A 14,816-nucleotide genomic window follows, 5' to 3' on the forward strand; every position below is an offset into this window, starting at 1 on the left:
CCCCTGACCATAGCTGGTGGTGAAAAATGGCGGGAAGGAAGAGAAGCACCATAGGCCTGGGCAACAGATAACCCTGAAGATCGAGGCTGACCAGGGGTCCCGAGTGGGGCTGGTGGCCGTGGACAAGGGCGTGTTTGTGCTGAATAAGAAGAACAAATTGACCCAGAGTAAGGTATGCCCCCGCGTCACTGAGGTTGGCTTAGAGACGGCGTTGGGTTGAGGTGGGAATGGTGCTGGGGGGAACAAATGGGTTTGAGTGTGGGTTAAGTGTAGAGGTCCGAATGGACGCAGATACGGGGATGGGTTGAAGTCAAGTTGACGATGAGAATGTGGATGGACAAGGGTCCAAGCTGGGGATGGTCCCGGGGATGGACACAGCTCCAGGTCTAACTCCAGATGGTCCACCATGGCCGGCCAGCCTGGGGACCAGGATGAGGATGGATGGGGTGGGGTTGGATGGACGTGCTGGCCAATCGGTGGAGGCATGGCTGACCCGATCTCGCCACACTCTTGACCTCCACTCCCCACTGCAGATCTGGGACGTAGTGGAGAAGGCAGACATTGGCTGTACCCCAGGCAGTGGACGTGACTATGCCGGCGTCTTCACGGATGCAGGGCTGGCCCTCAAGACCAGCAAAGGCTTACAGACCGCCCAGAGGACAGGTGAGGATGCAGCCAGCAGCAGGGCTAGGGAGGGGCGGGGCTTCCACCTCCCAGATACTGAGAACAGGTTAAGGGCAGCGCTCTGGGATGGGGGTGGGGGTATTGAAGTCCCGCCTCCACCACCATCTAGCGTATTACTTCTTTCGGAGCCTCAGTTTCTACATCTGTCAAATGGGATCGATAACACCCCGACCTCACGGGGGGTTACTGTGGGGAGGAAACCAAGGACACACAGTAGATGACTAATCCATCTGGTTCCCGGTCCACCTGCCCTTAGATCCTCAGTGTCCGAAACCAGCCCCCCGCCGACGCCGCTCGGTGCAGCTCATGGAAAAGAGGATGGATAAAGGTGGGAGCCCTCCGTCGGCGCTCGCCCACCGCTTCCCACCCGAGATCCAGCCCCTACGGGATCCCAGACGGAGAGGGAGGGGGAGGGCCTGGCCGTGGGGAAGTTCTCCCTGGGGTCTGTCCTGAGTGCCTCCTGCTTCGAGGCTGAGGGGGTGCGGGGCGGGGGATCTGTGCTCCCACAGCCGGTCAGTACAACAAGGAGCTGCGCAAGTGCTGTGAGGACGGCATGCGGGACAACCCCATGAAGTTCCCGTGCCAGCGCCGGGCCCAGTTCATCCTGCAAGGCGACGCATGCGTGAAGGCCTTCCTGGACTGCTGTGAATACATCGCCCAGCTGCGGCTGCAGCACAGCCGCGATGGGACACTGGAGCTGGCCAGGAGTGAGTCCGGTGGCAGGGAGGAGTCCCCTGTCCAAGGGAGGAGGAGGTGCCTGTCCGAGGGGGAGGTGCCTGTCCAAGGCGGGGAGGTGCCTATCCAAGGGGGGCAGGTGCCTATCCCAGGGGGGCAGGTGCCTATCCAAGGGGGGCAGGTGCCTATCCCAGGGGGGCAGGTGCCTATCCAAGGGGGGCAGGTGCCTATCCAAGGGGGGAAGGTGCCTATCCAAGGGGGGGAGGTGCCTGTCCAAGGGAGGAGGTGCCTGTCCAAGGAGGGAGGTGCTTATCCGAGGAGAGAGGAGGCGCCTGTCAGAGGAAGAAAGAAGCCTTCAGATGAGGAGCTAGGTGATTCAGGTCTGAGGGAAGAAGGACCCAGTCCAGTGGGGGACTAGGTCCTTCTGAAGTTTGACCTTAGCAGTGCCCAGGACATCCGTGGTCTGAGAGCAATTCTAGATGATAGGGCTGGTCACACTAGTTGCCAATGGGAAGACTAAGATGGGTTCTAGCCTTGCCTTCACCAAAGAAAACTAATTCATGTTGCCTTCCAAAGAGAGATGCCTAACTTACGCCTAATCAATGTTCGTTCATTCATTCATTCAGTTCTGGATGTACACACCTGAAACTTTATATCTCAGGCCAAGTCAGTCTTAAGCAAAGCCAAGAGAAAATTCTCTTAGAAGCCCATTTCAAGCAAAACCAGAATGGTCTCCACCACAAAGTGGCATTTACAGAACTAACAAGAGTCCCCACTGCCGTCTGCTGAGAGGCAGAGGACCCCGGTGTGAACTGATCCCTCCTTTTTTTAAACATCTTTTAATATGTCTTAACTAAGAGAAGGACTTTTCTGCCAGGATGCGCTTTGTCAAAACTGAATGTTTGCAGGCACCTCTCAATGGCCGCCGTTGCCAAAGTGGTCAAGTAGGCCTAAATTCCTTTACCTGGAAAGCTAGCAACTCCTCCATCCCTCCCCCTGCTCCAAAGACACAAAGATTCCCAACACACATGAACAAAGGCTTCTACCTTCAGTCTCTTTGCAAATTGCAATAACTAGACATGGTGCTGTCTGCTCCAGTGACCCAAGACTTTTCTTTCACAAAGAGGAAATTTGGACAAAACTTCTGATTTACTGGGGTATAATTTACGCACACGGGTGTTTTGGTTTTTTTTTTCCAGCATTGTGTCATTTCTGTAGCCAACTGGGTTGAGACAGAGGGTTGATTAAAAGTTAGTACCCCAAGGGCACTTTGATGGATTATTCCAGAGTATGGGTGGATTTGGGCATCTATGGAATTCCACCTACTTTGTCGTTAGACAGACCCAGAACCAAATTAAAATCTGTTCATCATTTTTTGAGGAAAGCCCAGCCAGGTTTGAACTCTATTCCAGCCCAGCTCCGTTTACGTGCAGACGGGGTCAAGCTGGCATTTAAAGGCCACCATCTCTTCAGCAATCTCCATCAAGTCTGGGGAATCTCTCAGCTTACCTCGTTGCTTTCAGGATGGACTTAACCATCAGACACAGCAGGCATGGTGTTTGGGGGCCAATGATGCTTTCAGAGGCTCATTCATGCAAATGTTTTCATTCCCTTGGAAATCAAAGACAGGAAAAAAAAATCAATCCAGTTCAGCCTGGCTTATATTCACCTTTCTACCAACAGAATTGTAAAATATGATTTTTAACTTTTTTTATGGAGAAAGGAGCCCCCAGAGGCAAATGTGCCTAGGGTCCCCGGAAGTGATCACGTGACCCTGGGTGTGTGGCTGCTAGGAATCCCTCCAGGGTATTATAGAGATAAATATCTAAAAGGGGACAGTGGGGAAAGTGGGTCTGTTTTAACTCCCACCCCCCGCAGGTGACCTGGATGAGGAAATAATCCCGGAGGAGGACATCATTTCCCGAAGCCAGTTCCCAGAGAGCTGGCTGTGGACCATTGTTGAGGACCTTAAAGTCCCAGACAAAAATGGGTAAGGCTGGGATGCTCCCACTTCAACCCACCCCCAGGCCAGCCCCTATCATCACCCCAGACTGGACATTGAGTTTGCACGCACCTCAATGCCCCCTCTTTTCTGGAATCATTGTGGAATCACACAACCTAGACTAGAAGAGTTGGGGCTACCTACACGTGCCCACCCACCAGACACTCCAACCCTGTCCCTTGGGGCCCCTCCCTACCAGCTCTCCCCCTCCACCATGCTAGGTATCTTCTAATGCCTCCTCTCCCCGATCCAGAATCTCCACGAAGCTCATGAACGTGTTTTTGAAAGACTCCATCACCACTTGGGAGATTCTGGCTGTGAGCTTGTCAGACAAGAAAGGTGAGAGAGGATGGTGGTCTGGTCCTCAGGAGGCCAGGACCCCAGACCGCCCCGGGCATTTTCTCATTCAATCCTGACAGATCCTTTGTTTCCTGGTGGCTGACACTTTCCTCTGGTTCCTGAAGAGGCATTAGAGTGTAGAATGTGAGTGACATTGTGCTTTTTGTAAATAGATTTTAGTTTTAGTGCAGTTTTAGTTCAGAGCAAAATTGAGAGGATGGTGCAGAGATTTCCCATATACCCCTTTCCCCACCACAGACACAGTCTCCCTCACCATCAACATCCCCCACCAGCATGGTGCATTTGTAACAATCGAAGGATGCATGGATACATCATGATCACTGCAAGTTCTTAGCTGAGGTCAGGGTTCACTCTTGGTTTTTTACGTTCTATGGGTTTGGACAAATGTATAATGACATGTATCCACCATCACAGTATCATACAGAATGATTTATAGCAACAAAAACTTTGCAGGGGTGATGTTGCCATGATACTGGGTAAAGCAATTAAGAAAAAATAGGGCTTCCCTGGTGGCGCAGTGGTTGAGAGTCTGCCTGCCAATGCAGGGAACGCGGGTTCGTGCCCCGGTCCGGGAAGATCCCACATGCCGTCCGGAGCCTGTGCTCTGCAGCGGGAGAGGCTGCAACAGTGTGAGGCCCGCGTACCGCAAAAAAAAAAAAAACAGGTCGACAAAGAAAAACTAAAAGAGGAAGCGGGATGAAATGAGTGATTGAAACATTGGTGGTTAGATTGTGAAACACGACAAAAAAAGGTGTATGTGTACACCCCCTGCCCTCCCGCCCCACCGCCACCAAGGGCTGGGTGTGAGACCCTGACACACCCTAGCCAAATATGGATGACTTATAGCAGATCTGAGAATGGGGTAAGGAGAGTGAGGCACTGACTTTGAATGCAAAATTAAGTGGGTGCCAAAAAAACTCAGTCATCAAGATAAATCATATTTTCATGCGATAGTTTTTTTGGAAAAAAATCAAAATGAATGCAAAAAAAACATGTTGTACAAAATATCCAAATTTTAAATATAAACCAGCACCGTGCCAAGTCATAATGGAGTTTGAGGTAAAAGGAAAGATGTGTCCCATATGCATGTTTTATGTATATTTAATTTTTTCCAGAGCATTAAAGAGGTTGAAAAACTATTGAAAACACTGAAACATTTTAAAACTAGGTGTATTAAAACTCACAACATTAAGTGTATTTTATTTATAGCAAACTCAGAACTTAATATACTCTAGTATAAGTTTGTTTCGTTGTAATTTATCATAAATTACACTTTATTATCATTTTACTTTCCTGGCTTCAAGGTTTTCAAAATCTGCTTCTTTGTCTATCTTGCTTCTAATGGAAGGTATTGCAATTTTCTGCTCATTTCTCTTGAACAAGTGATGATGGCAGATGAAATCATATACACAGAGCGCAGAGTTTTCCTTCTGCCTGAGACTCCAAAACCACTCAGCACAGATCTAGTTTGGGGCCCCCATCCCTGTTTCAAATCAGAGCATCTTCATATTTGCCTGTTGTACATTTCCATATATCGAGATCCTGTGTGAGGTTCCCTTTACCTAAAAAAAAGTTCCTGCAGCTTGAAAAAAAAAAAGAAGTTGAAAACCACAGTTAGATCCTTGCCCCTCAAAGCCTATTTCCTGGGCCAGCTGCAATCTGGTAAAGTAGGTTTACCAGGGAGTTTGTTAGACATTCAGAATCTTAGTCACTCCTAACCTGCTCAGTCAGAATGTGCATTTTATTACTGGAAACATCTCCTGATCCCCAGGAGATTTGTATGGACATGAATGTTGGAAGAGTTCTTCCCTGCACCAGCATTTCTCAATCTCATCACTGATGTCATTCTGGGCTGGGTCATTCTTTGTGGCAGGGGACCATTCTGTGTGATATAAGATGTTGGGTATCTTCATGGCTTCTACCTGCTAGATTCCAGTAGCAACCCATCTCCCTAGTTGTGACATCCAAGATGTCCCCAGATATTACCAAATGTCCCGGGGGGGGTGGGGCAGAATCCCTGTGGTTTTTAGATCTTGCCTGTGATGTCTTTTCAACATCATTAACTCTCTACATATTACCTCATTTAATGCTCACAACTACCCTATAAGGTTGGTACTATGATTCTCCTACAACTGAGAACACTGAAGCCAGGGAGAGAAGGTGACTTGCCCAGGATCACAAGTGAATGAAACTTTCAGGAATCCAAACTTCAGAATAAAGACTGAAACATGATAACCAATAGAACTTGAAATTTTTAGACTTGTGAGCTATTAGGAATTAAAGAGTCAGTAAGGTTAAAAGCAAGGAGCTTCCCAAGCCCAAGTGCCTGTGTCCAAATCGCAGGTCCTCCTCTGGGCAGCTGTGTGGCCTTCGTCAAGTTACCCAGCCTCTCTGTGCTCATCCGTAAAATGGGCACAATAGAAATAGTACCTATTCAAAGTGTTGGGATTTTATAATAGTGATAATAGTACCTGACACATTGTAAATGTTCAATGAGTGTGAGCTATTATTTTTATTATTGGAGTCGAACATACTTTAGGGATCAAAGGGTAAATTCCTTTCGGAGATGCATAGGCGCTCCCTTAAATGACACAAAGCAGGCATCAGAAGTCATTTCTTTCTTTCTTTCTTTTTTTTTAATTGAAGTATAGTTGATTTACAGTGTTGTGTTAGTTTCTGGCGTAGTCATGTCTTTTTTTAAAAAATATTTATTTAGGGCTTCCCTGGTGGCACAGTGGTTGGGAGTCTGCCTGCCGATGCAGGGGACACGGGTTCGTGCCCCGGTCTGGGAGGATCCCACATGCCGCAGAGCGGCTGGGCCTGTGGGCCACGGCCACTGAGCCTGGGCGTCCGGAGCCTGTGCTCTGCAAAGGGAGAGGCCACAACAGTGAGAGGCCCGCGTACCGCAAAAAAAAAAAATATATATATATTTTTATTTATTTATTTATTTATTTATTTACTTTTTGGCTGCGTGGGGTCTTAGTTGCAGCGCGGGCTCTTCGTTTTGGCATGAGGGCTTCTCTCTAGTTGTGGTGTACTGGCTCCAGAGCACGTGGGCTCTCTAGTTGTGGCTTGCATGCTCAGTAGTTGTGGGTCACGGGCTTAGTTGCCCTGTGGCATGGGGGATCTTAGTTCCCAGACCAAGGATTGAACTCACGTCCCCTGCATTGGAAGGCGGATTCTTAACCACTGGACCACCAGCGAAGTCCCTCATTTCTTTTTAGGGAAGAGATTTTTTTAAAATGTATTAGGTTTTCAGAAACAATTGAGCAAAATATGTAGAGAGGTGCCATGTACCCCTCTCTCCCCCAGATTCCCCTATTGTTAACATCTTGCATTAGTGTGGTAGGTTTGTTATAGTGGATGGGCCAATACTGATACATTATTGGATTCACTCTTGGTGTTGTACATTCTATGGGTTTGGATAAATACATCATGACTTGTAGCCACTGTCACAGTATCACACAGAATAATTGTTTCACTGCCTTGAAGTGACAGGAACTGTGTATCAGAAGTCATTCCCTTTTTGGTTCTCTTTCCATTCTTCCTTCCATCTCATTCAAGGAGAAAAGCTAAGTCTAGTGTAAGGATGTCTTTACCTTGTCTCTACTTCTTATTTAACTCCTTTTTTAAACGAAGAGAGAGTGGTCTAGCTTTCTGCGGGCAACACAAGCTAACTAGTATTTAACAAAATCATTTTGTTTTCCTTGAGGTAACCTGTTTATAGCACAAGAACCTGGGTTCTCATGCACCGTAGTAAATTAAATTTGAGTTTAAAAATGTAAATAGTAGGTAAGAAATGGTAAATTAAACCAGTGACTATAGCAGACCCCCCAAGGGTGATGAGTAAATGACTGTAGATTGGGAAATAAGGATTTTGTTTAAGCCTCTGATTATTATTTTTTCTGCCATTGAAGAATACGGAAAATTATCAGATCTTTTTTTTTTCTTTTTTGGCGGTGGTGTGTGGCTTATGGAATCTTAGTTCCCCAGCCAGGGATTGAACCCTGGTCCAGTCAGGGATTGGCCCTCAGCAGTGAGAGCAGGGAGTCCTAACCACTGGACCGCCAGGGAATTCCCTCCAATCTTAATAGATTTCTTGGTGTAAGATTATTATTAATGTGATAATTTTTCACAAATTTCACTTGCATCAACACTTTGCTTACATTTAATCTGGTAACTGTTGTATCACAAGTAACCACTGTTTTTAAGCATCGTTTTGCTCAATGTTGTTAACAAAATTCAACTGAGTAAATCTGAAGATCTAATTAGGTTTGTTAAACAATTCATGAGCTGGGCAGCATCTTATCTGGCGAGGAGAGAGATACTCAGAGGAATTGTACAAAATGAAAGGTTTTTATAGAATGAAGGGTAGGGCAAACACGTCATCAGCAAGAGAAAAATGTCCTCATTGGAGGAAAGTAACAGTTCAGGTAAGACAGTTTCTCATTGGCTGAGCTGCAGTGTTTTCATTGGCTGGGCTTGTTGCTGGGCAGGAAGAAAATCTTCCTTCCTCCTGCTGTAGTTAAGTTAATTGCACTTTCTGTTTGGGAGTGCAAACATCTCTTCTAGTTGGGGTCTGTAGTTGAAGCTTCTTCCTGTTGGGATCTGTTGACATCTTCCTGTTTGGGATAACTGAAGTCAGTGGTAGGGCATCAGAGCTCCCTCTTCAGGCCTTCCCTTCTTCAATTTTAGTTGAGGTGTCCTTTCATTAATTTTTACAATGTAGATCAGCACTATCCATTAGAAATATAAAGCAAGCTGTGTATGTCATTTAAAATTTTCTGGTAGCCCCACAAAAAAGCAGTAGATTAAATCAATTTTAATAATACAATTTATTTAATCCAAATATATCCAAAATATTATTATTTCAACATTTTGTAAAAATTTGCAAAACCACTACCACAGTAATCATGTTACAATAGCAAATCTATTAATATTTAAGAATAACCGATTAATATCTCAAATTTATGAACCAAGTTTTTTTTTTTTTTTTTTTTTTTTTTTTTTTTGACATGGCTCACGGGCCCAGCCGGTCCGCGGCCTGTGGGATCTTCCCGGACTGGGGCACGAACCTGTGTCCCCTGCATCGGCAGGCAGACTCTCAACCACTGTGCCACCAGGGAAGCCCCATGTATTTTATTTCTGTTTGTACTAAGCCTTTGAAATCTGCCATGTATTTTATACTGACAGTGCATCTAAATTAGGATGCTAGCTTTTCATTGAAAATACTCCGATCTGTATTTTGGGATCCATAAAATTTACAGTTGAAAAGGTAGATTGGCCTATCCAAGTTGTTCTAAACATACTTAAACTAAAAACTTTAAAAGTTTTCCAGTCACTGAATCAAGCATCCTTTTTAAAATTGAGATGTAATTCACATAACATGAAAGTCACCATTTGAAAGTGTACGATTCAGTGGTTTTTATTACATTCACAATGAGCATTGGTTTTTTAAGTTTAAATCTAAGTTAATTAAAAGGAAATAAAAGTAGGAATCCAGTTCTCACTCGAGCTAGCCACATTTCAAGTGCCCAGTGACCACTTGGGGCTACCATTTTGGAGATCATACATATAGACCCTTCATTTATGCTTGCCTTCTTTCCTCCTACACATCTATCTATGAGTAAAATTACAGAGAAAATGGGAACCATTAAGTCATGGCAACTCCCTGCCACCACCACCATCTGTAAGTTATCACCATTAATGATGGTTCGTCTATGGGCTTCTGCAAAGACAGGCTGACCTTGGGACAGCTCCAGTGGTCAGAGGTAAGCACTGAGACATTGGTAGGGGCAAGAACTTGGACCTGAACTTGGATCCAGTCCACCTTGCCCACTCCCTGCCCCACCCCTGACACTTCGTGTTCTGTTTCCACCCGGGCAGGGATCTGTGTGGCTGACCCCTATGAGGTCACGGTGATGCAGGATTTCTTCATTGACCTGCGTCTACCCTACTCTGTTGTGCGCAATGAGCAGGTGGAGATTCGAGCTGTCCTCTACAACTACCGGGAGGTGGAGGCGCTCAAGGTGGGCCCCTGGTGCAATGGAAGCATGATGGGGGCTTGGAGAAGAGGGTCTGTGGTACATTCCCCTGACTTGATGCTCTCTCTCCCCGGCAGGTGAGGGTGGAATTGCTCTACAATTCAGCCTTCTGTAGCCTGGCAACTGCCAAGAAGCGCCACCAGCAGACTCTAACCATCCCACCCAAGTCCTCGGTGCCCGTGCCTTATGTCATTGTGCCCCTGAAGGTCGGCCTCCATGAGGTGGAGGTCAAGGCTGCTGTCTACAACCACTTCATCAGTGATGGTGTCAAGAAGACCCTGAAGGTCGTGGTGAGTCCTTGGGGTACCTGCTGCCGCTCGTCCTTCAGGAAAGGCTCCTGTTCTCCCTGTGCTGTCAACCCAGGTTAGAGACCCAGGCCAACCTTAGGAAATTCAGGAGTCCTGGAGGTTTGGAAGCAGGGCCGGGATTAGGGTGAGGCAAGTGAGGTATTTTCCTTGGGCACACAATTTTAGGGTGCACCCAAAAGCTCAAACAAAGATCAATAATATTTTTTTCATTAAAATATATTTTAATATCAAATATGACATTTTGTAACACCTTTCAGCATAGGAGTTTTCTTTTGACTTTAAAAATCTTGGTGGGAATTCCCTGGCAGTCCAGTGATTGGGGCTCAGCGCTCTCACTGCTGTGGCCCAGGGTTCGATCCCTGGTTAGGGAACTAAGATCTCGTAAGCCGCACGGTGCAGCCAAATAAATAAATAAATAAATAAAATAAAAATGTTTATCTGTAGACACATGACAGCTCGCATTGGGCCTTTGATTCTAATTAAGATAGCCCCTATTTTAATTGAGCACTTATGTGTCAGCCACTGTGTTAGTACTTATGTACATTCTTTCATTTATTTTTTCTTTTTCTTTATTCTTATTTATTTATTAAAAATTTTTGTTTTACTTTTATATTATTTGTTTTATTTTTAGATTTTTATTTTATTTAGCCCATTGAGAGGCATTTGGTTTAGAAACAGACTCTGGAGCAGACTACCAGGTTCAAGCCCAAATTCTGTTCTACTCACTGTGTGACCTTGGGCAAGTTACTTCACCTGTCTGTATCCCAGTTCCCCCATCTTTAAAATGGCATTGATAATAGCAGTACCCACTCCAGTGGGTTGTTGTGAAGATTACATGAATTAACCCCAGCAATCTTCTAGGCACATAGGAAGATTTCTAAAGGTCTTGTTATTTCTTTATTAATTTATAATTTTATTATTAATTTGCACAACAGTGGGTATGAGGTAGATGTTTTTGTTTTTGTTTTTTGTGGTACGCGGGCCTCTCACTGTTGTGGCCGCTCCCCTTGCGGAGCACAGGCTCCGGACGTGCAGGCTCAGCGGCCATGGCTCACGGGCCCAGCCGCTCCGTGGCATGTGGGATCTTCCTGGACCGGGTCACGAACCCGTGTCCCCTGCATTGGCAGGCGGACTCTCAACCACTGCAACACCAGGGAAGCCCGAGGTAGATGTTTATATTACCTCCTTATAAGGAAGGAAGCTGAGGCACAGACAGGTTAAGTAACTGACTTCCAGTCATACAGCTAAGGTCAGGTGGAGGCCATCATGCCTTATGCTACAGTAATCCCAAGAACAGTGCCCTGCTGACTGTCTGTCTGTCTGCCCTTTTATTCACACGACTCCCCCTACCCCTAACACTGTCCAGCCAGAAGGAATGAGAGTCAACAAAACTGTGGCTGTCCGCACACTGGATCCAGAACATCTGGGCCAAAGTGAGTCAGCGAGGCAGAGGGGGTGAGGCCTGGGTGGTGATGCAGGGTGGGGTGGGAGGGGGCTGGTGCCATCTGTGTCTCCCATTTACCCGGCAGAGGGAGTGCAGCGAGAGGAAATCAAAGCTGCTGATCTCAGTGACCAAGTCCCAGACACGGAGTCAGAGACCAAGATCCTCCTGCAAGGTGAGATGCCCTTGGCCCCAATCCCAGGGGACCCAGAATGGTGTTGGGGGGCCATGACTCCTAAGCAGGGAGCCCAGTTCCATCTAATCCCAGGAGTATTTAACCACTGTGTTTCCCGCCTCCTCTTCAGCTAGAACCCCTCCTTAATCTGCTTTATAGAAGGCTCCAGGCAGTACTTAGTTCAGCAAGTAGCTTTTGCTGATAAAGAAGCAGTAGAGTTCAAGAGAAGAAATTCTGGATTTAATTGCCTCGGATGGAGAACTGGGGCAAGAAGGGGCAAGACGGAGCTGGAAAGGCACCTTGCAACTTGAGAGCTGTAAGGTTTTGGGAGGAGACCCTTGGTTTCCTCATCTGTGATAGGGGCAAATAATAGTATCGACATCTAAGGGCTGTTGGGAGGATTAAATGAGATACTGTATGGTGTGAGAACAGAGCCTAGCAAATAGCATTAAGCATGATAAAAGTATTCATGGTTGTTGTTCCTGGAATTATTTTACCACTGGTGTAACCAGAGGACCCAGGGACCGGAGTTCCCCTGTGAAGCAGAAACCCACTCCCACTGCCCACAAATGCAGAGCCCCCTCTAGCCACTCAGCCGTGCATCACTTCCATCATTGACATGCTCCCAGCTGTCCCTGACCCCTTGGGCCCTGGCTGGTCAGAGCCTGGAAATGCTGGGGGCAGCCCCAGACTTGAGTGCCATCCTCACGCCTGGCTGCAGGGACCCCAGTGGCCCAGTTGACAGAGGACGCCATCAACGGGGAGCGGCTGAAGCACCTCATCCAAACCCCCTCGGGCTGTGGGGAGCAGAACATGATCAGCATGACACCCACGGTCATCGCGGTGCACTACCTGGACAACACAGAACAGTGGGATAAGTTCGGCCTGGAGAAGCGGCAGGAGTCCTTGGAGCTCATCAAGAGGGGTGTGCGCCCCACCCGATACCTGACCTACCCACCCCAGCCACCCCCTCCACTCAGCCTCTAGTGACACTTCTCTCCTCCCTGCAGGGTACACCCAGCAGCTGGCCTACAGACAACCCAACTCGGCTTTCGCCGCCTTCCTGAACCGGCCACCCAGCACCTGGTGAGTCTCCATGATCAGCTTGCCCATCCTCAGCCTTGCACCTCCCTGAGCAGGGCCTGGATCCCGGCCTGGGGTGGTCTAGGCGGGTCGCCACCCAGAGTCAAGGTACCAGCCCCCTGTGTAACCTGCAGGCAACGCTGGGCCCTGAGATTTGGGAAGGGAACCTGGGCCAACCAGGCTAGGCCCCGCCTCTCTCTGCTCATTGGTTGTCTGGGATGCCAGTCTCCGGATCCCAGAGACAATTGGCTCATGCTCTGTACCCACCCACCAGGCTGACAGCCTTCGTGGTCAAGGTCTTCGCACTGGCCTCCAACCTCATCGCCATCGACTCCCAGGTCCTCTGTGGGGCCGTCAAATGGCTGATCCTAGAGAAGCAGAAGCCTGATGGAGTCTTCCAGGAGGATGGGCCCGTGATACACCAAGAAATGATTGTAAGAGGCAGGGATTCGGAGCAGGCTGGGAGAGGAGGGCACCTGAGCATCACAGGATGGACGGGAGGAAGATTCCGTCATCCACCCACTGCCCAATTCACTGTGTGTGGGAATAGGGAAATGAGGGAACTGAAAGTGTCATTCCTCCCTTGCAAAAACCAGAGACCTGCAGGATCTGGTGCAAAACGAAATTCCCCTGGCTCCCCATTGCTCTTAAACACAGAACTCAGAGCTGTGGTCCTAAAAGTGTGCTCCCCAGGCCAGCAGCATCAGCAGTATCTGCAAACTTGTTAGAAATGCAAAATGTCAGAAATTCTCAGGCTGGACTCCAGATGCACTGAACCAGAAAATTTAGGGGCACCGCCTAGGAATCTAAGTTTTAACACCCTCCCCCCACCACCCCCACCAGGTGTGCTTAAGTTGGAGAATTGATGCCTTAGCCTGACCTTTCAGGCTTCCAGCCTCATAGCCTTACCTCCTTCTTTCCACACTCCTCCCGTACTGCTGGGAGCCTTGCTCTATACAGACACGGGGCCTTTGCACATGCTGTTCCTGCTGCCTGGCATGCTAACACCTGCCCTCTTTGAGAGTTTACTCCTACTCACTGTTCAGATTGTGGTTCCAGCTATCATCCCTCAGGGACACTTTTCCGTGACTGAGTCACACTCCCACTGTCCTTTCTCAATGCCACATCCACTTCTGTGCAGCACTCATCAGTTTGTAATTATATATTTGTTGATGAGCTGGTTGGTTCCTATCTGTCTCCCCTACCAGATGGGGAGTTCCATGAGGGCTGGGGCCGTAGTCTGGTTTTCATCCAACATCTCAACCACACCATCAGCAACATTTGCAGAATGAATGAATGAATACCAAAGAGCTTGACCCTCCTGGGGAGAAACTGGGAAGAGACCCAGCGCTGCCTTGACCGGCTGATCCTACAGGGGGGTTGGTTGGCGTGTGGGAACACACTGGTGACCCTATCCTTGTTTCCTGCTTCTCCTCTAGGGTGGCTTCAAGAATCCCGAGGAGAAAGACGTGTCCCTCACGGCGTTTGTTCTCATCGCGCTGCAGGAGTCTAAAGACATTTGCGAGGGACAGGTCAACGTAAGTGTCCCCCGCTCTCTCCCTTCTTCCTCTCCCCCACGCAGGACACATCCACCTGGGAAGGTGAGGTGTTGCTTTCGGGCCATTTCCAGTCCTCCCAGTGCGGTAACAACCACCACAGCAGCCATAAGAGTATCTAACTAAGATAACTCATCTAAGAGTGTGACAAGTTTAAGTCCTGTAATCCTTGTAACAGCCCAAGAGGTAGGCTACTCTTATTATCCCCAGTTTACAGAAGAGAAAACTGAGGCTCAGAGAAATCAAAGATCGGGTCCTTTCTGCCTGCTTTACCATTGTCAGAGAGTTGTAGCCAATTTCAACAAAAGCCCCTTCAGCTTGCTTTCCACAACACTCCTACATCTGTATCCTTGCTGCTTCCCTAAAGAAAACTTGGGACACAGAGCTAAAAGGGGAGTGGGGGCGGAATCCTCAAGATTATTACCCTAGTCTGAGGGATCTTGCAGGAGATTTTTTTTTTTTTTTTTTTTTTTTTTTTTTTTTTTTTT

The 14,816-nt window shown here is 47.7% G+C and overlaps 1 protein-coding gene across 1 annotated transcript in view; it reads left to right on the top strand.

Moving 5' to 3' along the window:
• Window positions 1-14,816, top strand: part of C3 (complement C3) — a 34,524-nt gene that overhangs the window by 7,652 nt on the left and 12,056 nt on the right. Inside the window, 14 exon segments of the mRNA XM_024745820.1 lie at window positions 14-172; window positions 534-663; window positions 941-1,012; window positions 1,194-1,391; window positions 3,238-3,349; window positions 3,615-3,700; window positions 9,608-9,750; window positions 9,843-10,055; window positions 11,440-11,506; window positions 11,603-11,689; window positions 12,411-12,614; window positions 12,700-12,775; window positions 13,047-13,206; window positions 14,212-14,310. Of these exon segments, the coding sequence (XP_024601588.1) occupies window positions 14-172; window positions 534-663; window positions 941-1,012; window positions 1,194-1,391; window positions 3,238-3,349; window positions 3,615-3,700; window positions 9,608-9,750; window positions 9,843-10,055; window positions 11,440-11,506; window positions 11,603-11,689; window positions 12,411-12,614; window positions 12,700-12,775; window positions 13,047-13,206; window positions 14,212-14,310 (1,806 nt within the window).

This window comes from Neophocaena asiaeorientalis, unplaced genomic scaffold (assembly GCF_003031525.2).
Source record: "Neophocaena asiaeorientalis asiaeorientalis breed wild unplaced genomic scaffold, Neophocaena_asiaeorientalis_V1.1 scaffold357, whole genome shotgun sequence".
Lineage (NCBI taxonomy): Eukaryota > Metazoa > Chordata > Mammalia > Artiodactyla > Phocoenidae > Neophocaena > Neophocaena asiaeorientalis.